The 27,626-nt window shown below is 43.7% G+C and overlaps 2 protein-coding genes across 3 annotated transcripts in view; one reads left to right on the top strand and one right to left on the bottom strand.

The window, feature by feature from the left end:
• The window catches only part of CDCA7L (cell division cycle associated 7 like), a 50,508-nt gene that overhangs the window by 20,353 nt on the left and 2,529 nt on the right, over positions 1-27,626 (top strand). The window contains exons 2-8 of one of the 2 annotated variants that reach the window (XM_022587913.3): positions 14,900-15,040; positions 19,522-19,656; positions 22,760-23,134; positions 24,756-24,827; positions 24,942-25,112; positions 25,869-25,994; positions 26,927-27,076. In XM_022587913.3, the coding sequence (XP_022443621.1) occupies positions 14,900-15,040; positions 19,522-19,656; positions 22,760-23,134; positions 24,756-24,827; positions 24,942-25,112; positions 25,869-25,994; positions 26,927-27,076 (1,170 nt within the window). Of the gene's footprint in view, positions 1-14,899; positions 15,041-19,518; positions 19,657-22,759; positions 23,135-24,755; positions 24,828-24,941; positions 25,113-25,868; positions 25,995-26,926; positions 27,077-27,626 lie in introns of both variants that reach the window. The other variant, XM_022587904.3, reaches the window with a different exon arrangement.
• DNAH11 (dynein axonemal heavy chain 11) overlaps positions 22,097-27,626 on the bottom strand; it is a 335,983-nt gene continuing 330,453 nt past the window's right edge. Inside the window, exon 83 of the mRNA XM_089917707.1 lies at positions 22,097-27,530. The gene's annotated coding sequence lies outside the window, so the exon portion shown is untranslated. The remainder of the gene's footprint in view (positions 27,531-27,626) is intronic.

Raw genomic sequence — 27,626 nt, 5'->3', positions numbered from 1 at the left:
TTTTTTTCTTTCATCAGGTTAATGTAGTGCATTACTTTGATCAATTTTCATATGTTGAATGATGCTGCATTCCAGAAGTATATCCCACTAGGTCATCTTGTATAGTCCTTTTACTGTGCTGCTGAATTTGGTTTGCTAGTATTTTGTTGAGGATTTTTGCATCATAAGGGATATTGCTTTGTACTTCTCTTGTAGGTTATTTGTCTGGCTTTGCTGTGAGGGTAAACAAATTTACAATGATACTGGGTTTTATATTTGTTTATGTATTTACCTTTACCTGAAAGCTTTGTATTTTGTATGGCTTTGAGTTACTGTCCTTTCATTTCAACCTGAAGGACTTGTGGGCAGGTCTAGTAGTAATGAAGTCTCTCAGTTTTTGTTTATCTGGTAATGTCTTAATTTCCGCCTCATTTTTGAAGGACAGTTTTCCAGATACTGAATTCTTGGTTGACAGTTTTTACTTCCAGCACCTTGAATATGTCATTCCACTGCCTTCTGCCCTCCAAAGTTTCTGCTGAGCAATTAGTTGGTGATCTTATTGAGGATCCCTGTTGTTAGGCGTTGCTTTTCTCTTGCTGCTTTCAACATTCTCTTTTCTTTCAGCAGTTTGATTAAAATGTGCCTCAGTGTGGATCTCTTGGGTTTATCCTCCTTGGCATTTCTATAATTCATGTTTTTCATCAAATTTGGGGAATTTTTTTGCCATTATTTTGTCAAATCTCTGATTCTTCTGCCTCATCATCAATCTGATTTTGTACTCCTCTAGGGAAATGTTCAATTTAGTTATTACATTTTCTCCAAAATTTCTATTTCTTTTCCTTTTTATAATGTATGTCTCTTTATTGATATCATCCTTTTGCTTATAAATCATTTTCTTGATTTACCCTAGCTCTTTGTGTTTTCTCTTTGCTCTTTGAGCATATTTAAGGCAGTTGCCTTTGTCTAGTGAGTCCCCAGTCTGTGCTTCCTTAGGGACATCTGTTTCTACCTATTATTTTGTTCCTTTCAATTTTGTTTCTTTGTATGCCTTTGCTCTTTGTCAAAAGTTGGGTATTTGAGAAACTGCCACCTTTTCCAGTGTTTGAAGACTGGCTGTATGCCAGGAAAACCATTCAGTGATTGGCTGGCCATGCTCCGAGTCCAGAAGCGTAAGGTTTTCTTAAATCTTTTTTGAGAATGTATCTGTTGGGCCTGTGTGTGGCTTTCTCAATTCTCCCATATACACAGCTTCTTTTGAATGTCTTAATTTCCCAAGAAGTTTTACCCAAGCTTCTCCTTGGAGTTTTAGATGGACTGTTGTATTTCTCCATGCATAAACTCTCATCCCAGGCATCTGCAGATCTGTAGTCCCCTGCAGCTTTTGTGAGCAATGGCTGGAGCTTTTCCTCACCTGAGACCGAGTTAGGTGAGACAGGGACCATCAGGCAGCCTTCTAACCCTTGACTGGTTAGAATGTTGCAGTCAGTGTCTGCTTTGCTCCCTCCAGTTTAAGGGAACTGGAAACTAGGCTCAGCATCCTCCAGACCAGAAGTTGCCTTGTGAAGGGGGCGGATGAAGGTGAGTATAAATGCCATGTAAGTTCCTGCCATTCTGAAGGTGAATGTTTCTTTTCCTTTAAAAAATTTTTGTTTCATATTGCATTACAGTTGATTCACAATGTTGTGTTAGTTTAAGGTGTACAGCAGAGTGATTCAATTATACAGATATATGTGTCTATTGTATTTCAAGTTCTTTTCCATTTAGGTCATTGTAGAATATTGAGCACAGTTCCCTGTGGTATACAGTAGGTCTTTGTTGATTACCAGTTTTAAATATAGCAGAGTGTACATGTCAATCCCAGACTCCCAGTCTGTGCCCCCAACCTTCCCCTTGGTAACTGTAAGTTCGTTTTCTAAGTATGTTAAGTCTGTTTCTGTTTTGTGAATAAGTTCACTTGTATCATTTCTTTTTAGATTCCACATGTAAGCAATATCATATGACTATTTGTCTTTCTCTGACTTACTTCACTTAGTATGATAATCTCTGGGTCCATTCATGTTGCTGCAAATGGCATTATTTCATTCTTTTTTATGGCTGAGTAATATTCCATTGTATGTGTGTATCATATCTTCTTTATCTGTTCATCTGTTGATGGACATTTAGGTTGTTTCCATGTTTTGGCTATTGTGAATAGTGCTGCTATGAACATAGGGATGCATGTATCTTTTTGAATTATAGTTTTGTCCAGGTATATGCCCAGGTGTGGGATTGCCAGATCATATGGTAATTCTATTTTTAGTTTTTTAAGGAACCTCCATACTGTTTCCCATAGTGGCTGCACCAACTTATATTCCCACCAGCAGTGTAGGAGGGTTCCCTTTTCTCCACACCCTCTCCAGCATTTGTTATTTGTAGAGTTTTTGATAATGGTCATTCTGACCAGTGTGAGGTGGTACCTCATGGTAGTTTTGATTTGCATTCCTCTAATAATTAGTGATGTTGAGCCTCTTTTCATGTGCCTACTGGCTATCTGTATATCTTCTTTGGAGAAATGTCTGTTAAGGTCTTCTGCCTGTTTTTCAGTTGGATTGTTTGTTTTTTTGTTGTTGAGTGGTAAGAGCTGTTTGTATATTTTGGAGATTAAGCCCTTGTCAATTGCATCCGTTGCAAATATTTTCTCCCATTCCATAGTTTGTCTTTTCGGGTTTTTTTGTTTTTTTTTTTATCATTCCCTTTGCTGTGCAAAAGCTTTTAAGTTTCGTTAGGTCCCATTTGTTTATTTTTGGTTTTATTTCCATTACTCTAACAGATGGATCCAAAAAAATATTGCTGCAGTTTATTTCAAAGAGTGTTCTGCCTATGTTTTCCTCTCAGAGTTTTATTAGTATCCAGTTTTACATTAAGGTCTTTAATCCATTTTGAGTTTATTTTTGTGTATGGTGTTAAAGAATATTCTAATTTTATTCTTTTACATGTAGCTGTCCAGTATTCCCAGCACCGCTTACTGAAGAGACTGTCTTTTCTCCATTGTATATTCTTGCATACTTTTTTGAAGATTAATTGACTGTAAGTGCGTGGGTTTATTTCTGGGCTTTCTGTCCTGTTCCGTTGATCTGTATTTCTGTTTCTCTGCCAGTACCATGTTGGTTTGATGACTGTAGCTTCGTAGTATAGCCTGAAGTCAGGGAGCTTCATTCCTCCAGTTCCGTTTTTCTTTCTCAAGATTGCTTTAGATGTTCAGGGTCTTTTTTGTCTCCATAGAAATTAAAATTTTTTTGTTCTGGTTCTGTGAAAAATGCCATTGGTAATTTGATAGGGATTGCATTGAATCTGTTGATTCCCTTCGGTTGTATAGTCATTTTGACAGTATTGATTCTGCCAATCCAAGAACATGGTATATCTTTCCATCTGTTTGTGTCATCGTCAATTTCTCTCATCAGCATCTTACAGATTTTGGAGTACAAGTCTTTTGCCTCCTTAAGTAGGTTTATTCCTAGGTATTTTATGCTTTTCAATGAGACGGTAAATGGGATTGTTCCTTGAATTTCTCTTTCTGATCTTCTGTTGTTAGTGTGTAGAAATGCAATAGATTTTTGTGTATTAATTTTGTATCCTGCACGTTTACCTAATTCATTGATGAGCTCTAGTAGTTTTCTGGTAGCATCTTTAGGACTTTCTATGTATAGTATCATGTCATCTGCAAACAGTGACAGTTTTACTTCATTTCTAATTTGGATTCCTTTTATTTCTTTTTCTTTTCTCATTGCCATGGGAGGACTTGCAAAACTATGTTGAATAAAAGTGGTGAGAGTGGACATCCTTGTCTTGTTCCTGATCTCAAAGGAAATGCCTTCAGCTTTTCACCATTAAGTATGATGTTAGCTGTAGGTTTGTCATATATGGCCTTTATTATGTTGAGGTATGCTCCCTCAATGCCCCCTTTCTGGAGAGTTTATGGTGCTGAGTTTTGTCAACAGCTTCTTCTGCATCTGTTGAGATGATCATATGGTTTTTTTCTTCAGTTTGTTGATGTGGTGCATCACACTGATTGATCTGCAGATACTGAAGAATCCTTGCATCCCTGGGATAAATCCCACTTGATTGTGGTGTATGATACTTTTAATGTGTTGTTGGATTCAGTTTGCTGGTATTTTGTTGAGGAATTTTGCATCTATGTTTCAGTGATATTGGCCTGTAATTTTCTTTTTGTGGTATCTTTGTCTGGTTTTGGTATCGGGGTGATGGTGGCCTCATAGAATGAGTTTGGGAGTGTTCCTTCTCCTTCAGCTTTCTGGAATAGTTTCAGAAGGATAGGTGTTAACTGTTCTCTAAATGTTAGACAGAATTCGCCTGTGAAGCCATCTGGTCTTGGACGTTTGTTTGTTGAGAGTTTTAAAATCACAGTTTCAATTGCATTACTTGTGATTGGTCTGTTCATATTTTCTATTTCTTCTGGTTCAGTCTTGTGAGATTGTACTTTTCTAAAAAATTGTCCGTTTTTTCTAGGTTGTCAATTGTATTGGTATACAGTTGCTTGTAGTAGTCTCTTATGATCCTTTGTATTTCTGTGGTGTCAATTGTAACTTCTCCTTTTTCATTTCTAATTTTATTGATTTTAACCCTCTCCCTTTTTTTCTTATGAGTCTGGCTAAAGGTTTATCGATTTTGTTTATCCTTTCAGAGAACCAGCTTTTAGTTTCATTGATCTTTTCTGTTGTTTTCTTCATCTTTGTTTCATTTATTTTGTTTTATTTATTTTGTTTCATCTTTGTTTTATTTATTTTGTTTGTTCTTTCTCTGGTTACTCTAGGTGTAAGTTTAGGTTATTTGAGATTTTTCTTGTTTCCTGAGGTAAGATTGTATTGCTATAAACTTCAGTCTTAGAACTGCTTTTGCTGTGTCCCATAGGTTTTGCATAGTGGTGTTTTTGTTGTTATTTGTCTCTAGGTATTTTTAAAATTTCCTCTTTGATTTCTTCAGTGATCCATTGATTGTTTAGTAACATATTGTTTAGCCAACATGTGTTTGTGTTTTTTACAGTTTTTTTTTTTCTTGTAGTTAATTTCTGATCTCATAGCATTGTGGTCAGAAAAGATGATATGATTTAAACTTTCTTAAATTTACCGAGGCTCACTTTGTGGCCCACCATGTGATCAATCCTGGAGAATGTTCCATGTGCACTTGAAAAGAATGTGTATTCTGCTGTTTTTGGATGGAATGTCTATAAATATCAATGAAGTCCGTCTGGTCTAATGTGTCATTGAAGGCCTGTGTTTCCTTATTGATTTTTCTGTCTGGATGGTCTGTCCATTGATGAAATTGGGTGTTAAAGTCCCCCACTATTATTGTGTTACTCTTAGTTTCTCCTTTTATGGCTGTTACTGTTTGTTTTATATACTGAGGTGCTCTTATGTTGGGTGCGTATATAAATTACAAGTGTTATATTTTCTTGTATTGATTCCTTGATCACTGTGTAGTGTCCTTTTTTGTCTCTTAGTCTGTATTTTAAAGTCTATTTTGTCTAATATGAGTATTGCTACTCCAGCTTGCTTTTGATTTCCATTTGCATGGAATATGTTTTTACGTCCCCTCACTTTAAGTGTGTATGTGTCCCTAGGTCTGAAGAGGGTCTTTTTGTAAAAGCATATATACAGGTCTGTGTTTGTATCCATTCAGCCAGTCTATGCCTTTTGATTGGAGCATCTAGTCCATTTACATTTAAGGTAATTATCAATATGTGTATTTCTGTTGCCCTTTTCTTAATTGTTTTGGGTTTGTTTTTTGGCCGTTATCTCCTTGATAGGAGGTGTGACTGATGTTGTGGTGGCTAGGCCTGCACTGGCTTCCCCTTTGCTCTGTGGTTGTCACTGCCCTGTCAGAGGTGGGGTCTGCTCCCTAGTTGTTGGAGTAGAGGCCCCCAGATCTGTTGCTTAGTTGTGTTTCTGATCTGCAGTGTGAGGTAGGTGGGATTGGAGCACTCCCACTGGGAGGAGAGCTACTGAGTATTTCTCCTCTGGAGCTGTTCACCTGTGGGTGTGCTCTGTTGTGTCACCTTTCACCCGTTGTGTGAGCTCTCAGATTACACTGTTGTTGGCACTGCTCTTGGCCACACCTTAACCATGGGTATGCTAGCAGTTGGCCCTGGTGTCTCTCAGACGTTGTTTTCACCAGGCCACCAGCATAGATCCACTGAAGTCAGGTCCCGGGATTGCAGTGATCATGGGTCTGGACCCACTGTGGGAGCAGCCCAGACTCTGGTCTGGCCCAGCCCCTCTGTGTATGTGCCCACACAGTCTACAGCTGCTAAAGCTACACTCATCTTGGCTGCGGGAGCACTCGCTGTCTGTTCAGATGTTCTGTAGGCGCTCAGTTTACAAAGCTGGTCACGGGGGTGTCAATTTGCAGTTTCCGCAGCTGGTTACGTGGGGATCTTTCTTTTTAGGTGTCCAAGGTCCTCTGCTAGTGTTCAGCTGGTGTTCTGTGAGAATTGTTCCATTTAAAGTTGTATTCTTGATGCATTTGTAGGGAGAGATGAACTCCACGTCCTCCTACTCCTCTTCCATCTTGACTCCTGATTTATTTTCTCTATAGTTCTGTGTTTTCCAAAACATCCTGTAAGTATAATCAGACAATGTATAGTCTTTTTCACTTGGCATAATGATGAGCTTTATTCATGTTGCTGTGTCTGTCAGTAATTTTTTCTTTTTTATTGCTGAGTTAAATTCCGTGGTATCGATGTTCCACAGTTTGTTTTATCCATTCCCTAGTTCACTTGGATTGTTTGTAGGTTTGGAAATAAAACTGCTAATTGCAAGTTTTGTGTGAACATAATTTTCATTTCACTTGGGTAACACCTAGGAGCAGGGTTGCTGGATCATGTGTTAAGTGTATGTTTATAAGAAACTGCCAAATTGTTTTCCACAGTGGCTATACCATTTTGCATTTCTACTAACAGTTTATGAAAGGGCCAGTTGCTCCACATCCGTGTCAGCACTTGGTATTGTCAGGTTTTTTGAAAGCCATTCTGCTAGGTAGATAGTTGTATCTCGTAGTTGTAATTTGCGTTTCCCTAATGACTGTGGTTGTCGAAAATTTTTTCATGTGCTCACCTGCCATCCATTTATCTTTGGTGAAGCGTTTGCTCACCTCTTTTGCCTGTTTTTTAATTGGGTTATTTGTTTTTATTGTTGAGCTTTTGAGAGTTTTTTATATATTCTGGTTATAGGTCTTTTATCAGATAAATGATGTGCAGGTATTTTCTTCTTGTCTATTGGTTTTTCATTCCCTTAAGAGTCTTTTTTGAAGAGTAGAAGTTCTTGATTTTAATTGTCTAATTTTACATTTAAAAAATCTGTATTGTGCTTGGTGTTTTATCTAAGAATTCTTTGCATAACCCAAGGTTACAAAGATTTTTCTCCAGTTTTCTTCTAGAAGTGTTATTGTTTTAGGTGTTATATTTAGGTCTGATCCATTTTGAGTTAGTTTTTGTAAATGGTGCAAGGTATGTGCATTTCTTATGACCCAACCAATTTAATCATAAGAGATTTAGGGAAATGATGTTGTTTATGGAGAAAATGATATGAAACAACCCCCTTCGTAGTGGGTTGAAGGAATGCTTTCGTTTGTGTAAAGGGTCTCCTTACACAGATGCAAGATAGTACACCCTACAAATTCTGCCATCCTTGCTATCAAAATTGCTTTCAGAACACTTAATGAGGAAAATGCAGTAGTGCACAGGAATTTCTTTTGTACTGCTCCTTAGGGCTTTAAATGAAACATGTTTCCAGGTGAAATACACACTAGTATTCCTGGAATAAGAAACATTTCCTGAAGCTTTATCAAAATCGGCTTTTGAATAAATTGGCCTTAAAGAGAATCTCAAATTTCTTTTCTTTCATAAACTAATAGATGATAAATATATTCCTTCTGGCTGGGTGGTGGTATTTTTTAATCCAGGAAGAATGAATTTAGATATCCTTGAGATATAGAAAACCTTTGATTAAAAAAATTGTACCCAATTTTAAATTTTTCTTCCTTTTTTTTTTTTTTTCTTCCCGAACTAGCTGATGCTGCGTATCAGTTAGTCATATTTGTTAAGGACCTCTGAGTATGTAAGACTCTATGCTTGGTGCTGGAGTGGGGCAGGGTGAGAAAGACAGACGCCAAAGAGATCCAGAGTCTGCCATGAGAATTAACTGCCTGTAGGAAGGAGGTTAAGATCTACACATGAGTTGCTATTATGAAGTAGGAAGAGTCACATCTCATAAGAGAGGAACAAAATGGGCTGCGCCTTGCACAAAGCATGTTCTGCAGGCCAGAGCATGGGGAGCTTGTTAGAAATGCAGACTCTCAGGCCTCTGTTGTGGGTTTTGTTTTGTTTTAAAAAAATTTTTTTATCGAGGTGTAATTGACCTATAGCACTGTATTAGTTTCAAGGCATCCAGTGTAATGATTCAATATTTGTAGGATTCCCTTTCTTTTTAAGAGTAAATAATATTCCATTGTATGTGTCTATGACATCTTGTTTAGGCATTCATCTGTCGATGGACACTTGGGTTGCCTCTACTTTGTGGCTTTTGGGAATAGTGCTACCATGAACAAGGGAAGGGTTATTTTAAATTTAAAGTTTTTCTTTTAATTTTATTAACACTTCAGTGTCCAGCACTATCACTAGCAGACACTAGTTAGATATACCGTCAGTAACATTTGAAATTACAGCTTTTAAAATTTCTTTGGTGTTCCACTTAGCACCGTGAGTTCTTCTGTGCGCCTTCCCTGAACGAGTTTGAGATCCAGCCTGTAGATGTTTGGTCCTTACATTAGAAGCTGACATTTTGTAACTGGGAGATTCCTCACCAAGACTCAGATTCCTCACTTCTCTGGGGAGGTCCAAGGTTGGGCACACTGAGCCCCGTGCCTTTGTAGCTTTGGTCTGCTGGGGTGCAGGAGTGACTGCCATTCCTGGACTCATGTCGGCACTGTCCAATGTAACCTTACCCTGAGCTGCCACCTTCACTGCCCACCTGCTTGGCCCCAAAGCCTGTCGAATGTGCGTTCTTTGTTCCCGAGATGAGCCCCAAGGTGGTTTGCAAGGCTTGTAAGTGAAATCTGCAATCCTTTCTGAAAGAGGTGCTGTGGATATGACTACTTTGTATGTAGATGCTCAGAAATTCTGGGTGAAGATCTTTAATGCCTTTTGGATAGGAATGTCACAGAGTGTACCTTTTGACCCCGTGCACCTTTCCTAGGAAACTACACCTTCCCTGAGAAAATGACTACAAGGTCAGATGTAGTCATTTTCATACGATGATTTATTGATGACCTGCTTTAGGCCAGGCCTGTGTTAGGTGCCAAGGACTCTTTTCTCGTGTCTGGGTCCTGGTGGAGGAACTGCATCTTGGGCCCCACTTGACCTTTGATGATACTCACGTTGTTATCCCAGCAAGGACAGAGTGAATAGATACATACAGTGTGTGTGAAAGGAATGGAAGAGATCTGTGTATTGTAAACAAAAATAGTTATGAATAATAAGTGTTTTCTCTTGCAGAAGAGAATTTTCTTGCCTTCTTTCTGGTTAGCTAGATTGCATTTACCCTAGTATTGTGCGAGCCTGACTACTGTAAGTATAATCCACTGGTTGGAAAGATTTTATATTTTATTTTCAGCTATTTGCCTTTTTTTTTTGGTTTGTTTTGGTAGGTCTTACAGTTGGCGTTGTAGTCAAATGGATCATAAGCTTTGCAGAGAAATGTCTGCTGTAGTCTGTCTAGACTACATAGCTACAGAGTGGATCACTGCCGAATGAAACAGGGAAGTGACAAATTCTTGGGCCTAAAGTGTTGATACATTGTTTAACTTGTCTCACGTTAGAAGGCTGTCCCTATGAATCCTCTTTTATCAGGTCCACTCCGTCCCTCGCACGCAAATCTTGCCTTCTTTGTTGCATCTGTTAAACAGTTTGTTGCATTGAAGACACTTGAATATTTTACAGAGACTTGCTAAATCCCGGGACTTATGACTGTCTGAAATGCTTCTCTTAATGCCTTTTGAAGTGGGGCAGCAAGAAACAGAGCCCTGCATGCCCCAAGAATGTGTAGTGGTTTTTGCCTTTTTGAAAGTTCATTGCTTCCTTTTGTCCCTAATGGGTAATTACAGCCTCTCCCTACTGGCACCTCTGGAGCAGATACAGAAGTAAGGAGGAGGAATTAGGCAGACACAGGCTCACTGCAGTGGCCCCAGGGCTAATGCAGTTGACCGTGGAAGCAATTGATTTATATCAACAGCCTCTCCATTCCTTATATGTGCTTCCAGTAGATCATTACGTTGGGTGCTTCTTCCTCTTTAATTCTTTATGTTAAAACAAGCTTCTGGGCCAGTGGGGTTTTTGGATTCATAGAATGGTGGTAAGTCAAAAAGCGCCACTTCAGGGACTGAACTCGATGATTGTTATATAAAGTCTAATGTACTTACACTTTCATAAATGTCACCTATGTTTCTCCAGTAAGAGTATTTTCTTGGTGTGTTGTTTCTGTTGGCTAAACAACAGTGAAAGTTGTCTTTGAAAAGACAAGCATGCCAAATACTGTTAAATTAAAACTCTTCTTTCTTTAAGAGGTAAATTTTTCTCCCAAGAACCATCTCAGATTTAGGCTTTGTTTAGGAGCTTCTTCTTAGCATAAATGTTACAGCATTTTTTCTACTGTTAGTGGAGCTCTAATTCTGTAAATGTCTGCCTGTTTGTCTCTTGAGGTGATTTCATTAGATGGTTTGTAACTAACTCTCTGACATCATTAATCTTGTATTCAGTGTCTGGATTTGTGTACTCTAGAAACCAAATGTTTAAACTTCCTTTGGTTGAACCACTAGCTTTCTAATCATTTTTAAACAAGAAGCATTAAAATCGTGCTAAAAATGAGTAGATTAGGGATTAGTGATCTCTCAAATGAACCTGACTGTAAAATTAATTCAATGCACAGAAAAAAAGAATCCAAAGAATTTAAGTAACTTCTGAATACACAACTCTTTGTGTAATAGTGTAGCCATTATTTAAAGTGGGGTCTGGGGAACCCTGAAACCCTTTCAGGGTTCCATGAGGACAAAGGTATTGTCATAATAATATTAAGACATTATTGGAGGAGGGGCCGGAAAAAATGTTAAGACATTATTTGCATTTTTTTGCTATGTTGATATTTGCACTGATGTGCAAAAGCAAAGGCAGAGAAAACTGCTTGTCCTCAGCATGAATCAAGGCAGTGGCATCAAACTGTACCAGTGGTCATTTCATTCTTCACCTCCGTGCACCAATTTTAAAAGAAAATGTGTTGCACATAGTATGTCTTACTGTAGCAGTAAAAATTATTTTATTAAAATCTTGACCCTTGAGGGCATCTTTTTTTTATACTCCATGATGAAATGTGAAGTACACAAAAAATATCTTTGCATCTCCAAGTACAACCATGGTCTGGTTATCTCAGGGAAAAGATCTAGTACCTAGCAGGACTGTGTTCGGAGGATAGCAAGAACCCCAAAGGAATCTTGGACGTGATTGTTGTTGGCAGTGGTGTTGGTAGTGGTATTGGTGTGTTGTCTGAAATTGTTTTGTGTGTACTGTGGATAGAGCAAATGGGTAGGTGTATGAGAAGTACTGGGAATTGGGGTTTTCGTTGCGGGGAAGGGAGATACTAACATCGTGTTGAGGGAGATGAAGAATCCTGTCTCGTTGGGTTTGAATTCAAGATGTCAAAATGAACACAGATGTAAGATACTTAAGACACCTTTGTTCTGTCCAGGCAAAGCAATGATACTTTACTAGCGAGGAGCACACCTAGATCTCAGAGCTTGATTTCCAAATGCCAGGGCTTCTTGGAGAAATGGCTCATTCGGGGTCTGGGGCCAGTACAAGGCTAGCTTGGCACGCCTGTTGTGTCGGAAAACAAGGAGGTGCTCAGAGGCTATTAGGATTGTGTCAAAAGGACACAGAAGCTGGCTTGAAGGAGCTGTCAGTAGCCAAATTTGGGACAATCTGAGTATCAGAAAGAATGATGACAGAGTAATGGGTTAAAACACATTAACTTAAAACAATCCATGAAACTACCTGGGAGGGAGAGTGGGGAGAGAAGGAAAGAGGGAGAGAGAGGGATAGATCTGAAGAGAGAGAATATTACATTACAGGAGAATGCCACCTAACATACGAAGGAGGAATAGTTTTTGAAAATCACCGTTTTGTAACCGCTAACGTGGTGATTGATTCAGGCGAGGGGTATCAATGGATACCGAAACTTGAGTAAAATGCTATCAGGGAGAAGGATAGTCATAGAATCTCAAATATCATCCTAGTTATTACTTAACAAGCACAAAGGGGTAAAGATACTTTTGCTAAGAAGAAATCTGGCAGATCTCACTTTAACTTGGTGATCAAACAGCATCACCACTAAAGACACAACCAGATGTTACATGCGATGTGTAGCAGGAACGCAGCACTGCCCACGAAGGAGTCTGGCCGAAGAAAAGCACACTTGAGTCTGACTGAGACTCTAGATTTAAGTACCAAATTACAGGAAATCCAGAGGGACAGAGGAGTCTGCTAGATACCATCTCGGGGCTGCAAAAATCAAAAACCAAACCTCCAGACTCTGGCAAACTCTACAGTCAGATAACCCAGTTTCTTCAAAAATCAGTTGTGAGGGCTTCCCTGGTGGCGCAGTGGTTCAGAGTCCGCCTGCCGATGCAGGGGACACGGGTTCGTGCCCCGGTCCGGGAAGATCCCACAGGCTGTGGAGCGGCTGGGCCCGTGAGCCATGGCCGCTGAGCCTGCGCGTCCGGAGCCTGTGCTCCACAACGGGAGAGGCCACAACAGTGAGAGGCCCGTGTACCGCAAAAAAAAAAAAAAAATCCGTTGTGAGAAGAAAGTTAAATATGAAGGTGACGTGAGAAAGGACTTGAGACGTATTGACCAATGTATGGGCCTTATTTGGATCTTGATACAAATACACTGGGAGCTGAAAAAAATAATAGTAACTGTGGACACAGACTGTATATTTGCTCGTAACACAGGGTGAAATGATACTGTGTCTACAATTGCTTTAAAATAATTTAGAAGGAGGGCAGTTGGGTTGGGATACAGATGAAACAAGACTAGCCATGGACAGGTAATTGCTAGGGTGTCCACATGTGTGTTCATGATACTATTCCATCTACTTAGGAATGTATTTGAAAGCTTTACAATTAAATTAAAAATTCTGCTAATTAATAGGGAATAGCTTGACATTTTGTGCCTCTATATGCAATGCATTGAGAAGTACATGTCATCTGTATAGAATTGTTGCCAATAATATCTGAGTCTATCAGGAAACAATCACATAAGCTCAGAATGTGTGACATTCTACAAGGCAGTTTTCTTGGGTTGTCTACAAAATGTCAGTTATGAAAAGCAACAAAAAATAATGTCATAAAAAATCAAATACAATACATGATTCTTTTTTGAGCGGATCCCTTTTGCCCTTAAAAAGTTATGAAAGGGGCTTCCCTGGTGGCGCAGTGGTTGAGAATCTGCCTGCCGATGCAGGGGACACAGGTTCGTGCCCCGGTCCGGGAAGATCCCACATGCCGTGGAGCGGCTGGGCCCGTGAGCCATGGCCGCTGAGCCTGCGCGTCTGGAGCCTGTGCTCCGCAATGGGAGAGGCCACAACAGTGAGAGGCCCGTGTACCGCAAAAAAAAAAAAAAAAAAAAGTTATGAAAGATATTTTGGGTACAATGCAGACATCTGAATATGGATTCATAATACATGATATTATTGAATTAATATTATTTTAGGTATGATGATGGTTATGTGGTTCTTCAGCAGAATGTCCTTTTTCTTAGAAGTGTATGGAAGTATTTTAGGGTGAATTGTATGGTGTCTGCAAATTACTTGAAACATACATGGATTAGGTTGCTGCATTTTAAATCACTATTTTCCTAGGTTGGAAACATTCAAATATCAGCAAATGCCTGAGATTCAACCTAACATTTGTTGAAAGAGAAAAAAGCAAATGGGGGGCTCTACGTGAAGCATCTACAAATGTTTGCACTATTCTTTCACCTTTCTGTGTGTTTGAACTTTTTCGAAACAGTTAAGAACAAACAGGTAGTCAGCGTACAAAAATGAACTCTCAGCAGATACATATTTGTTCGATTAAGTGTGCTGACAACGTTCTCGCTGGCAATAATTGCCTGGAATAGTGTTTGATAGAATTAATTCGAAACTAAGATTGATTCAGAATACAGAAAAGAAGGAAAGCTTTATTTCATTGTATGAACTTTCATGTGACAAAGAACAGAAAAATAACTATAGGTAGAAATTAAGAGTTTAGTGATGTCTTAAGGACTTTTTTTTTTTTTTTTTTTTAACGTGGATAACATTTAAAGACAGATCCACTGTAGGGCTTCCCTGGTGGCGCAGTGGTTGAGAGTCCGCCTGCCGATGCAGGGGACACGGGTTCGCGCCCCGGTCTGGGAGGATCCCACATGCCGCGGAGCGGCTGGGCCCGTGAGCTACGGCCGCTGAACCTGCACGTCCGGAGCCTGTGCTCTGCAATGGGAGAGGCTACAGCAGTGAGAGGCCTGCATACCGCAAAAAAAAAAAAAAAAAATGTCAAGAGATCAAAAATGGCTTTTATCTAGGCATGGCCTCAACACTCCTTGTAAGATAGGATAGATCTCTAGAATTTGAAAAAGAGAAACTCTTATCCTCTTCCACCCCTTCCCTGGTTGCCATGAGGTGTCAAGTTGAGGCACATTTTGCTCAGGGTTATTGGGGTTTTGTGAGCAACCATGGCAGATTGATAAGGTCATGAGATGGTAATTCCTACTCCTTTACAAAATTTCCCTAAGTGATTATAACAGCCCCTGATATTATCCTCCTTTTTTCAATCCAAACAGATCCCTAAAGAAGTGGCTGACATCTTTAACGCCCCCAGTGATGATGAAGAGTTTGTTGGTTTCCAAGATGATGTTCCCATGGAAACCCTGTCATCAGAGGAGAGCTGCTATAGTTTTGACTCACTGGAGTCAGGGAAGCAGGTATGGGTGCCTCCTTTCAAGGCAGGCGTATCCGTCTGGAAGCTTGGATCTTGGTTCGGATATTCTTTTACTTGAACATGGTCTGAGACTGGTGGTATCAGTTAATTGTCGAGCATCTTATTTTATTAGTGTTACACCTTCATGTTTCAAGCAACTGGTGGGGGTACCTCGCTCAGTTTTGCTGTTTAAATCCTTTCTATGTACAATAATTTTTTTTTTTTTTTTTTTTTTTTTTCAGTAAAGGGGACCTCACATGATCAAATCCGTCTTCTTTGCTACCTCGGGGCTGCAGCCTGTGGCCAGGCTGTATTTGGAGCGCTCCCACACAGCTGGCGGGGGAGGGCTGATCCCCCAGCAATAGCGTAGGAGTGTGTGGTTACCATGAGACACATGGCCTCTGTGCTGCTGCGGTGAGGCTCTGTCCGCACCTCACTCATGGGATTGCTGGCGAGAGCATTGTTCTTTCTTTAATTCCTTTGATCTGTGGCAGACACAAGTTGCAGTTCTCGGAGAGGTAGATTCCTGGAGGTTTATGTTGGGATTTGGCAGGAGCATGGCCAAAGTATCCAGGCTTCCGTGGCATTTTTTTCTGAGTTCATTTGTGGCACTCAAAATTCCTCATTCTCCCTTGACCATGGCTTCCCTAAAAGGCTGTGAGTTAAACCCACCTAGCTTCCACTGGGGAAGTAGAGGAAGGCAGACAGTTAATTATGTAAGTGAAGCCCCCGCTTGACGGCAGTGTGTGTGGTCTCCTCACCTTATTTGATGCCTCTGCATCATTTGACGCCCCCCCCCCCCCAGCCACCTGCTTCCACTCCCCTTGGTCTCTTTCTCTTACACCTTTTGTTCTTGGTTGTCATCCCTTCTACCTCCTGTCCCCATCTGTGGATGTTCTCCACGATTTTGTCTTCAGACCTTTCCACTTAATGATCTCAGTGCCTGGCCCGGTCTCAGCTGTTGCCTCCTGGTCCTTTGTGGTTTGGGTCTTCCCTCCAGCCCCAGATGTACTTCTGACAGACACTTGGATCCATCGTCATTGCTCAAGGGAGATCTGAAACTCACCATTTTCCCTCCCTGGTTGTCTGTCTTCCCCATTCTTGTCTCCAACTTTGGAGCTCTTGACGCTTCCTCTTTCCTCACCCATCTCCTCAAGTCCCTTGCAGGAGCTCATGAATCTTCTGCCATGTTCCTCACCTCCATCCCTTCCCGTCTCTTGCCTCCTCAGCTCCCGTGGTTCTCATAGTCCTTACCGCAGGTGTGGGACTGAGCTCTGGTCACCATCCTCCCCTGTTCAGAAATCACCAGTCTCTCCGTTCGAATGTGGTCAGGCAGTGAGGGGCAGCCTGTTGGGTCCAGCGTGAGTGGCCCTCTGAGCGGCGCGGGATGTTGTGTGAAGCGCCAGCATGAGCCTGGCGGGCAGCAGGCCTTAAGGAACAGAGCGGCCGCTCTTGCTGCTGTGACGACTGCCCCTTCTCCTGTGCCCTCACACCTGCCCCCAGTCCAGCCCTGTTCCCGAGTCTGACCCCGGCATGCATTCCGTGGCCCGTGACAACATGCTTTTCATGCAGAGTACCCCGAATTCACTATCTCCCTGGGAAGGCGCAGGCACTGTTATTATTCCTGTTTCACGGGTGATGAAACTGAAGTGTGGGGAGGTGAAGTGACTTGGTCTGAGGCCTCACATCTGAGAAGTGGCCGAGCTGGGATGTTCCTAATCTAGGAGCCCCACTTCTCAGCCTCGTGCCTTGCACGGCTCTCTCCTGCGGGCTTTGCAGCAGGAGACCAGAAACTGCATCCATGCCCCCCGCATGCACTGTTCTGCCCCATGTGCACACTGGTCCAGGCTCTTCATCCTGCCTCTGTGCGCTCTCAGCATCTTTCTAGCCTCTAGCCCAGTTTAGATGCAGGTCAAATGATTCTGCTTCCACGAAGTCTTACTGGATTTTCTTTCTTTCTGTGCGCCACGTTGCGTGTGTCTCCCTTACAACACTGATCCTCGCCATGGTGACCTGTGGACTTGTCCAGCTCCCTTACTAAATGACAAGCTCCTTGATGGAAGGGGCCTCATACTTGAACGGTGCTTTCCAGCGTCCCCGGCTTGGGCTGCTTCCTGTTGTCCCTTTCCTCTTGTTTCATACATCCAGTGCCCATGGGCGAAGGAGCACGCATGGGGTGGAACTGAGGTGGGATACTTGTCTGACTGGTTCAGCCACCATGACTTCCAGTCTGTTTCTTCACATCCCATGAGCTTCAAAAAAAAAAAAAAAAAGGTCACCACTCTGTTAGCTTCTCTTCTGATCTGTTATTTGCTTATGTTCTTTTTTTTTTGCGGCACGCGGGCCTCTCACTGCTGTGGCCTCTCCCATTGCGGAGCACAGGCTCCGGACGCACAGGCTCAGCGTCCATGGCTCACGGGCCTAGCCGCTCCACGGCATGTGGGATCTTCCCGGACCAGGGCACGAACCCGTGTCCCCTGCATCGGCAGGCGGACCCTCAAACACTGCACCACCAGGGAAGCCCTGCTTATGTTCTTGATCACGGTAGATGCAGGTCACCAAAGCCCACACCATACTGTCTAGTAGTGATTTTAAAGGATAACGGCCAGATTTCGGAGAACAAAGAGCTGTGTGAGGCTTGTAACCAGGGACACAGGAGACTGTGGAGTGGATGTTCGCTTTGTTACAGACCTCCATTAAAGATGGTTTTTACATCCTGTGAAATCAGGAGAATAAAAGCATGGGCCATGGTCTAGGGCTGCAGCTGACTTGTTTTCTCTATCAGAACTGGCCACCAAAGATACTGATCTCTCTCAGGCTGACGGCTGCCTGTGACACCAGCTCAAAGCACAGAAAGAGCCAGAGGACTGGCAGGTTGGAACCTGCTGTTCCAAGGCATGACCTGTTCGGGCTCCAGCCAGGGACTTTGGGTCGATGATGAAGTGTGCACATGGGCCCCACTGCCCTGCAGCAGCCTGCAGGGGCTGGCCCAGGGCTCTTGAGCCAGATGTTTCCTGCCCTCGGAGGTGGTGGGTTTCCTTGGGAGCCAACCGCGCACCATTCTTCATGACAGACCCTGGCCTGCTGCTTCCCCACCTGGACCCCACACACTCCGGATCCATTTTAACCCGCCGAGAGAAGCCGCATGAACTTGTACGTAGTGTGTGCAGCAGTGCCGGCGCTGGTCTCCCTGAAGCACAATTTGAATTTCACTTTAAAGAAACTTCCCTTTTGTGTGTGAATTTTTTTTTTTTTTTTTAAGCAGCTGCACCACAGCTATCAACAAAGGGATGAAGTAATTTACATCTGAGCACAGTCACTCCAATTACCCATAATAATTCACAGGAGACGTTTTTAAGCTTAAAAAAAATGGCGGATATAGGCATTTCTTTTTTTCCCCTGGGAAGTTTTTCCATTCATCTGTTATGTCTGTTTTTCTCCAGAGACTGATTATCCGAGGTCGAAGAAGTATATAATTAAAGTCAGGGAAAAGGCAGGCAGGGAGATAAAGTTTCTCCAGCCGCATGTGCTGTCATGAGGGGTCATACCCCTGCATCAGGGGTAGGAGGGGAGACGTCAGAGGCAGCAGGAGACATGGACTCCAGGCCTGGCTGCCAGCTTGGAGGAGGCTGGTTTGTGGATCTCTGTTCTGTACTGCCATTCTTGCTTTTCCCCTCCTCTCTTTCAAGCATGCCATTTATTTTTATGAGTTCAAAAGAAAGAAAAAGTCATTACTGGAACATGTCCTTTCTGAGTCAGCCGTGTAACATCTTTCCTCGGGCTCCCTTGCTACCTGCCGACGGTGCCTGCTTCTCACCTCCTGCGGGAGAGGGACTCCCTAGCGGTGACGGAGCAACTGCGTTCTCCTCGGCGGGGGGCGGGGCGGGGCGGGGTGTGGAAGCCTCCAGCCCTGTCCTGCCCGGAGGCATGCTGTCTGTGAACCAGGCATCTCCCCTGGGAGGAGCCGGCTTGGGATGGCTGTTGGAAAGGAAAGCCAAGCGTGCGTGGAGGAGCCAGGGCCAGGTCTTCTCCTCCATGTGTTTTCTGTTCTGTGTGAACACAGACGCTCCTGATGGCCCGCCCCGGCGGGAGAAACTGAATTCCATCAGCCCCTACCGGGCACACCAGCTGATGGAGGCTGCGGCCATTCTGGTTTTTTGAAATTGTTCAATTTGTGGGTCTAACTTTCTGCAAACTATGGAAAATATGTATATATATGTGTGTTTTTATTGTGGTAAAATCTACATAAAATTTACCATTTTAACCCTTTTTAAGTGCGGTAAGTCCCAGTGCGCTGCCTGCAAGACACTGAGAGGCGTTATTCACAGCGTCTCGAGGCCTTCACCATTATCTGTTTCCAAAATGTTTTCATCATCTCACACAGAAACTCTGTCCCCATTAAACAGCAACTGCCCTTGTCCCCAGCTCCTGCCAGCCTCTGTTCTTCTTTCTTTCTTCATGACATATGTGTTTTTAATTTAGCAGGATGTGCGTTTCCAGTCCACAACCTTCACAGAAGAGCTAAGGAGAATTTTTAGAGAGGACAGTGACTCAGAGACGGAAGATTTTGAAGGATTTACGCAGAGTGATCTGAATGTTAACAGTAACGCAGAAGTAATGGTAATACTTATCAACGTGAGGGAGGGTGGGTTGTAATATTTTTAGTCCTGGTTCCGAATTGTATTGTTACTTGTAAGAAGTCACTTTACACATGAAAAGGTTTTACTTTTTCTTACACGTTCATCTTATAAGCCAGTTAACAAAATATGAAGATTTTACTTTTTCTTACGTGTCCATCTTCTAAGCCACTTAGCTAAATGTAAACTTGGCTATTCTAAGGCGAATTCCTGGCCCACCAGTCCATTATGCTCTTAGAGAAAATCCAGTTGTCTTTCCTGGGTGCCTTTGGAGTCTGGGGGGATGTGTCCCAGGCGTCCCTTATTATCCTTATCAGAGAATTTATTTCAGACGTTTTTGAACCTCTTTTATCTGAAAAGAGGAGGGTCTGAGAGTAACAAGTTCCTGAAAGTCATTTTCTGTTGTGCGCCAAGTAATGTTCTTAGGTTTGGAGTTGATTTGGCAAAAATTTAGCTGTGGTACAAACTTAGTGTTTTGTCTGTGCATTCTTGATTTGGATCACGACATGCTTTTTAATGATAAAGGTGACCTGGGCTTGTCTGATTCCTAAGGGAAGTCTGCCCTCAGCCCTTTGCCATCAAGAGACTTGTTGGTTGATCTCTTTTTAGTCCATGTGTTTAGTAGGCCAGTTGACTGCCAACCAGTATTTGAATCTCAGGGTAACTTTGAAGAACAGCCTTTGGATTTTTTTTGGGCATAAAAATGTTTTTTACTAACTGAAAAGTAGCATACATTTATCTCATAAAATCAATACACCACTTCCTTCTTTGGTATCAAGATAAGGGATAGAGCGGTTAAGCCTCATTACGTTCAGAAGCTCCCAGAGAAGCACTCCTGGCGTGGAACCTGTGTGGGTGTTTAAAGAAGCTGTAACCAGTAGCGTTGCTTTGTCCTTCACCTTTTCCTGGGGGGACTTAAGGCCTGAAAGCCTTAATGGTAGGCTGCCTTGCTTGATGGTGATTTATTTCTGTGAATAGCAACACAGACCTGTGCCAACCTATCGGCCTCAGCCCCCCGCCCCTTGGCTTTCTTTACAGAAGTTATTTGCATGGCAGTTCATGTGTTCTGGCCAGCAAGGCTCCGGTTTCTAGAGATCCTTCCAAACCCTGATGGGTATCATCTACTCTTAGTGACTTGTTTATCTTCTCTTCTTTAGCTAAGTAATGTTGGGATATTCAAAGAATTTGTTTCCAGCATGCAAAAGTGAATTACCCCCAGCACCTTTTTTTTTGGTTTTCTTCCAAATCTGTACATTTAGGGAATGAATCGTGACATGTTACATTGACTCTGATATAACTCATAGCTCAGGGCAGGTCCACCTGTACATTTATTTTGAAATTCAGTGAGAAAGCAAGCCTTGTTGCCTCCTCACCCAACTCCTGCCCACCCTAGTGAGTAGTGGGGAGGCCACCTTTCTGGTCATAGGGTATGACTCCACGTTGGTGTCCAGTGGTCTTGTAGCCAGACGTGAAACCGCCGCAGCCGTGGTGCTGGCTCTCAGGTCGGAGTCTCCAGTGGTGACTCCTTCCGTACTTCAGTCCTTTGTAGTACGCTACTCCACGGCCTTGGTAAAGAGACGGGGGCTAGACGGCGATTATGATAAATGAATAAAGCCAGTCAGGGGAGATAATTCCCCTGAAGTTCTCCAACAGTGTCGTCTAACATAGATTCCTCTGCAGCCCACTATTTGGAATTCCAAAGCTACTAATGTGGAGAGTTCAGGATATTAAAACAAATAGGTAACTCCGTACAGTACAGTCTTATTTCTCTGCCTGGCTTTTTGTGCATTGATACATACACCAAGGTTTGGAAGTTGTCTGCTTTTTTTTAAAATTTTTTTGCGGTACGCGGGCCTCTCACTGCTATGGCCTCTCCCGTTGCGGAGCACAGGCTCCGGACGCGCAGGCTCAGCGGCCACGGCTCACGGGCCCAGCCTCTCTGCGGCATGTGGGATCTTCCCGGACCGGGGCACGAACCCGTGTCCCCTGCATCGGCAGGCGGACTCTCAACCACTGAGCCACCAGGGAAGCCCTGTCTGCTTTTTTTTTTCCCTCCCGCCGCTTCATTTTTAACTTGAGTCCAGCTGGAATTTGGGGGGGGGGTCACTGAGGAAGAAGCAGAGTCATTAACTGAATTCCAGGCGGCTCCTGGTGCTGTTCTCAGCTCTCCTCACAACCTGAGTCCCTGACAGAGGTGCCCAGGCTACACTGTCCAGCCTGTGGTCAAGGAAAGAGGCCAGGCGATGACCTTGATCCCAGTATTTAAACCCATCTCTGCTGTTGCTAAGAGTCCTTTGCATCTGAGATGTCCCCTTGCTGTTGCCTTCCATTCTTACTGTGTTCTCACGTGTGAAACCAAGTTATGTTTTAATGCTGGAGACCTATGCCGAGTGGAGACTGAAAATTGAGGCTGAGAATTGCTTGAGCTGACTGAACAGGTGCCTGCAGCCACCTGCAGGGCTGTCTGCCTGATTGCACCCCATGGCGCTGCGGGTTACAGAAAGGGGAGGAGGCTTCCCTTGAGTGAGGACCCAGTGTATCCTGGGGATGAGGTTCCGCCACTGACCCCGATGGCAGGTCATCTGCCTGCTCCTTGGTCACTGCACTAAAATGAAGTCAGCTCTCCTGTCCGTCTTACTCATGAGTTGTGTTCCAGCTAGTTAGGGCAGAATGGTACTTTATTTTTCACTCAGCACTCCATTTTTACCTGAGGATACCTCTGATGTCATGCACACCCTTTTCTTTATTCCCATATTCCTGGGCTCCCAGGTGTGCCAGCTTGGCTGGTCCACTGGGGAGGAGCCCACCTCGTCAGCGTTTGGCTTCCAGCCTGATGCTCTGAACAGAGCACAGTCTACTGGTGGGTGTGGCTGGGCCAGAGCGCGTAGCAGCCCGCTCTTTGATTTTGTTCATCTACAGAGTACTTGCGCATTTAACTGAAGACTTCAGAGGGAACTACCAATAGGAAGGGAGAGCTTTCAACTATTCATTGTTCTCCTAAAATACTGTCAGAGTGGTTTTAAGTGTGTGTCTTTCTGAAGGTTTGTTTATAGGCACTGTCTTTGTTCTTTCTGTCATTTCATTAGCTCGTGGAGTCAGAGCTCAGTGATGATGGTAAAGCATCTTTCATGAGTGAGGAAGAGGAAGATGAAGAAGAAGAGGCTCCACCTAGAAGCAGCAGGCCGAGAAGAAGCAGTATTGGTCTTCGAGTAGCCTTTCAGTTCCCCACCAAGAAACCGGCAAAAAATGCCGGTAAGAACAGTTCTCCTGAGCCGTTGTTTTCTGGCTCGCACATACAGGACAGTAAGAGTGGAATTCTTGGAAGAAAGACAAGCTGCAGACAGAGGAAGGAAAGGGAAGATTCTGCCTCTGAGTCTGAGGACGACTCCAGGGACGAGGGCCAGGAGAGCTCAGATGCCCTGCTGAAAAGGACCATGAACATCGAGGAGAACAAAGCCATGGTAAGGCCGCGCGGCCCAAGACAGCCACTGCTGGGGCTCCCAGGGCTGCGTCCCCACAGCCGCTGCTGCTTTGGCTTCGGTCAGGAAGTGTGCTCTGGGCATTGTGGGTTCTTTCTCTTTTCTTGGACCCCAAGCCGTTATCACCTGATTAGCTCTGGTTTGGGAACCGAGACTCCCAGGACCATTTTTAGCCCCCTCCACAGTGCCATGGACTAAACGCCATTTACTGTTGATCAAGTTATGTTGCAAATATGCAGTGGTATTTTACAGAGATGAGAGGCCCTGTTCCCAGCAGAAAGAAGCAGTGTGTAAACGTGGGTGTCATGAAGCCCACTTAGAAGTTGCTTTGTGCAGGTCAGGCAGGCAGCTTTCAACCTAGATGCTGTAGTGTCAAGATATCAGCTAAAGGAATGAAAGGGGTCTAGGTATTAAAAGGAACTGGGCAGTTTTGAATCACTTTAAAATGTTTTCACCAGAATAATTAATGGAACAAGGTGAAATCTTTGTGTATTTGGTTTTTCTGTATGTGGTCAGTAACTGTGGTTTCCTTCATAATTTTATACACACAGAATTTAAAAAAATCACACCAATCATCATCACTTATATTTTTTTCTTTAATATTTTCTTTTTAAAAAGCATAATTTAATGATACTGTATATGCAGTCTTATTATATGTCTATTAAGTTGCTTAAGAAAATATAAAGCCTACTTTGGGGTATAATTTATCCAGAGACATATTCGTGCTCAGTTAAGAGAAATTTTTAGCGTCGTATCTCTCTGCATCTTTAAAGTAAACTATGAGGGCTTCCCTGGTGGTGCAGTGGTTGAGAGTCTGTCTGCCGATGCAGGGGACACGGGTTCGTGCCCCAGTCCGGGAAGATCCCACGTGCTGCAGAGCGTCTGGGCCCGTGAGCCATGGCCGCTGGGCCTGCGCGTCCGGAGCCTGTGCTCTGCAACGGGAGAGGCCACAACAGTGAGAGGCCCGCGTACCGCAAAAAAAAAATTAAAAATAAGAACTATGTTCATGATTTTAGGATTTAGGGGTGACACCCATACCTCTGTGTAAGTCTAAAACTAAAAGGAATCCTAATTAAATTGTATGATTGGCACATTAATGCCTGTTATTTGGTGTTCTTAGGTGTTTATTTGGGAATATTTTCAGAAATTATTTTTATTGATAAGAAATGAACCAACTTAAAAGAGTCGGGGTTTCGGAGCTCTGAATAACTGCTGGAATGATCTAGTTGGGCCTTTTCTGTTGTGAACATGATGAAGCTTGATTCAGGTGGGCACAGTGATAGGTTCCAGGGTCACACTGAGAGCTAGCGGCCCAGTCACGATTCTAACCGCATGCTCCAGGCCTTGGACCTTCCAGGACAGTCTTCATCGTGTCTTCTTCTACCTAAGGAACGGGCATAGATTTTATGCCTCTCATGCTATCAGCATCTCACCTGCGTAGATAAAAATCTTTACATGTGAGGTTAAAAAAATAACAACTGCTGAGATCTTATGTAAACTACAAGTTTCTCATGGCTGCAAACTGGAAGACTTGTGATAACGTGTTAGATGAAGTAGACGTGGCAATACTTATGCGTGATCCTTTCTTTCTTCTGAACTTCAGCTTGCTCAATTATTGGCGGAATTGAACTCAATGCCAGACTTCTTCCCGCTCCGAACCCCGAACTCAGCTTCTGTAAGTGGAACTCCTTATATGTATTGATTCCAGTACTCATGCACACAGTCGGTTGCTAGATGGCTTTCATTCCAGAAAGCAGCCAGTTGTGTGTGTCTGTGATCTCACCTGCAGAAGAAGAAAGCAGTGAGGCGGGCCTTCTCAGAGGGACAGATCACACGGCGCACCAACCCGGCCCGGAGCGCACGGCCTCCCGAGAAGTTCGCCCTGGAGAACTTCACCGTGTCGGCCGCCAAGTTCGCAGAAGAGTTTTACAGTTTCAGAAGAAGGAAGACAACAAGCGGGGTATTTTCTGACTATAATGAACCAATGCTTCTTTGTCTAAGCCAGCGGTCCTCGCACGTGAGCGTTCATCACAGCCCTCTGGGGCTCGGTGAGAGCGCTGAGGTTCTGACTCAGTAGGTCTGCAGCAGCTGAGAAGTTGCATTTCAGCCAAGTTCCCAGATGCTGTGGGTACTCCTGGGACCGCACTCGGAAAAGAACCCCGGGCCTAAGCTTGCGCTTGGTCTAAGCTGTAGGCCATGAAGCGGGTCCTTCCTCTAAACCGAGCAATGGTTAGGACCCCAGCTTCATCTCCAGTGGAGGCTGTAAAGGGCTGATAACGGCAGCAGGTGGCTTCGTGGTTTTGCTCGTGGGCAAGTACAGTGATGTCTCTGGTCTTTCTGTTTAGGAATGGGGAGTTTGGAGTGCTTTCAGTCTAGAGCAAGACACTTTGGACCCTTCCTGTTTGTGGCTTTGGCTGTTCAGTGTGGTTCACTTCCCCGGCCTCACAGAGCTTGCTGCAGGTGACCATTCACTGGTCAGGGAAACCCTGAGCTTCTGATTTATCGTTCTGTGTCACCTTGCTATCAGGGAGGCTTGGCACTAAGGATAGGAGCTCAGCAAATGACTAATAAAATGTATGAATGATTTCAGGGAAATAGAAGAGGGACATAGTTAACATTCATGGTCCTAGAGCTCTGAGGAGCTTAAAACTTCTATAATTTTTTTTTAACTGCCCAAACCATCTAATGCCCAGTTCTGCTTTGGCTCGTTCTGCAGGGGAGATGCCAGGGATATCGACGACGTCGCCGTGTATCTTCTTTTCGGCCAGTGGAGGACATCACTGAAGAGGACTTGGAGAATGTGGCCATAACTGTTCGAGATAAAATCTATGATAAAGTTCTGGTAAAGTATATCTGATGAATAATTCACATGATCGTGACCTATACTGGGAGTCCCAGGCACCGGTATTTGAAATCCTGCCTTGTTTTAAACTGTATCTGGGCTTACGCATTTGTGCCGTCTCCCCAGGGCGCAGAGGTGGGCTCCGAGTTGGAGCAGCTATAACTGGGAAAGGGGAGACAGGTCTCTCTGGGGGATGCATATTATTATCTGTGGGGGGAGGCAGGGGTGTAGTCTGGAAAAGCACAGTTGTAATTGTTATATTTTAAATAGTTTTTATGTTTTAAACGTTGAAAAAAATAATACGCTTTTATAACCAAAAGAAATATATTTCCAATATAGTATTAACACATATTGAAAACGTTATGTATAATATATATTTTATATAACCAATAGAAACTAAAGTTTGATCGAATATCTTTGTTAGATAGGAAATGCGTTCAATTTTTTCTAAATGGTAATGTAGAGGATGGCTTTGTGTTGTTTTGCATCCTTTTTAGATAATGGGACAGTGGCTTAAATACTGTTTAAAGGTTTTCAATTTAATTGCCAACGTTTTAAAACCAGGAGATTTTATCCTGAACATAACCGGATTGCTAGGAGCTGGGTTGGAGCCGTGTGATGCTGCCCAGGGCTTATCATCACGCAGTCACCTGTCACCCCTGTGGGCTCCGGTCTCTCCCATCATTTCTGTCCAGCTGATCATTTCATTTCTCCCAGGCTCCCTGCTCAGTCTCATCCTAAGAGGCTTCTCTGGCCCCAGAACTAAAAGTGCTTACAGGCTGCCAGAGAGTGCCCGTGTTTGTACCAGAGGAACAGCACTGCTCGATTCTGGGGGAGAGGCAGGGCTGCTTTGTGCACTTAGGATATCCGTGTGGCCTCGTGGGCCTCCCCCTCCAAATCCCATGTTCACCACCCACCGCCTTCCGCCTCAGGGTAACACTTGCCACCAGTGTCGGCAGAAGACCATTGACACCAAGACGGTGTGTCGGAACCAGAGCTGCGGCGGGGTGCGAGGACAGTTTTGTGGGCCTTGCCTGCGGAATCGCTATGGGGAGGACGTGCGATCGGCGCTGCTGGACCCGGTAGGCACAGTGCTCGCCTCGGCCTGAGTTGTATTGGTGAGGGGAGCAAGCTGAGGACGGGGCTCCTGGGCCGTCTGTCGGGTAGCTGCAGCTGCAGAGCTCTGGGTTTTGTAGACCCCCCTCACCACCCTCCTTTTCATTCTGCCTCTTGAGACTGGCAGCAATGAAAAGTAGAGTTTCCTGCCCTAGATAGGACCGGAGAAGAGACTGCGTTTCGCTTTCCAGGGTCAGAGGCAAGCTTTCTTAGAGTTAGGGTTTGTACAGGCGAGCCTGTGTCCCTTTCCTCCAGCAGCGTCCTTTACCTTGGATTTGCCGGGGTCAGGCCCCGGGGGGGCGGGTATACCGCGGTGTAGGGTGCTTTCTGTGCGCACCTGCACTGCTCTGAGATTTCACGTCTGTTAGTGCAGTTTATTTCAGTTGTTATTCTTTTAGCCTCCCAACACCTTGGTTGTCTCTGTAAAATGAGATAATACATAGTATGAGGGTTAGTGTGTATGCCCTTGAACCTGGGCAGTCTGGCTCCGGAGTCTGTGCTCTTAACTGCTGCAAG

This window comes from Delphinapterus leucas, chromosome 9, assembly GCF_059928025.1.
Source record: "Delphinapterus leucas isolate spDelLeu-1000000601 "Yukka" chromosome 9, BTC_Dleu_Yukka2, whole genome shotgun sequence".
Taxonomy (NCBI): Eukaryota; Metazoa; Chordata; class Mammalia; order Artiodactyla; family Monodontidae; genus Delphinapterus; species Delphinapterus leucas.
This window is presented reverse-complemented; position numbering and strand designations above follow the sequence as displayed.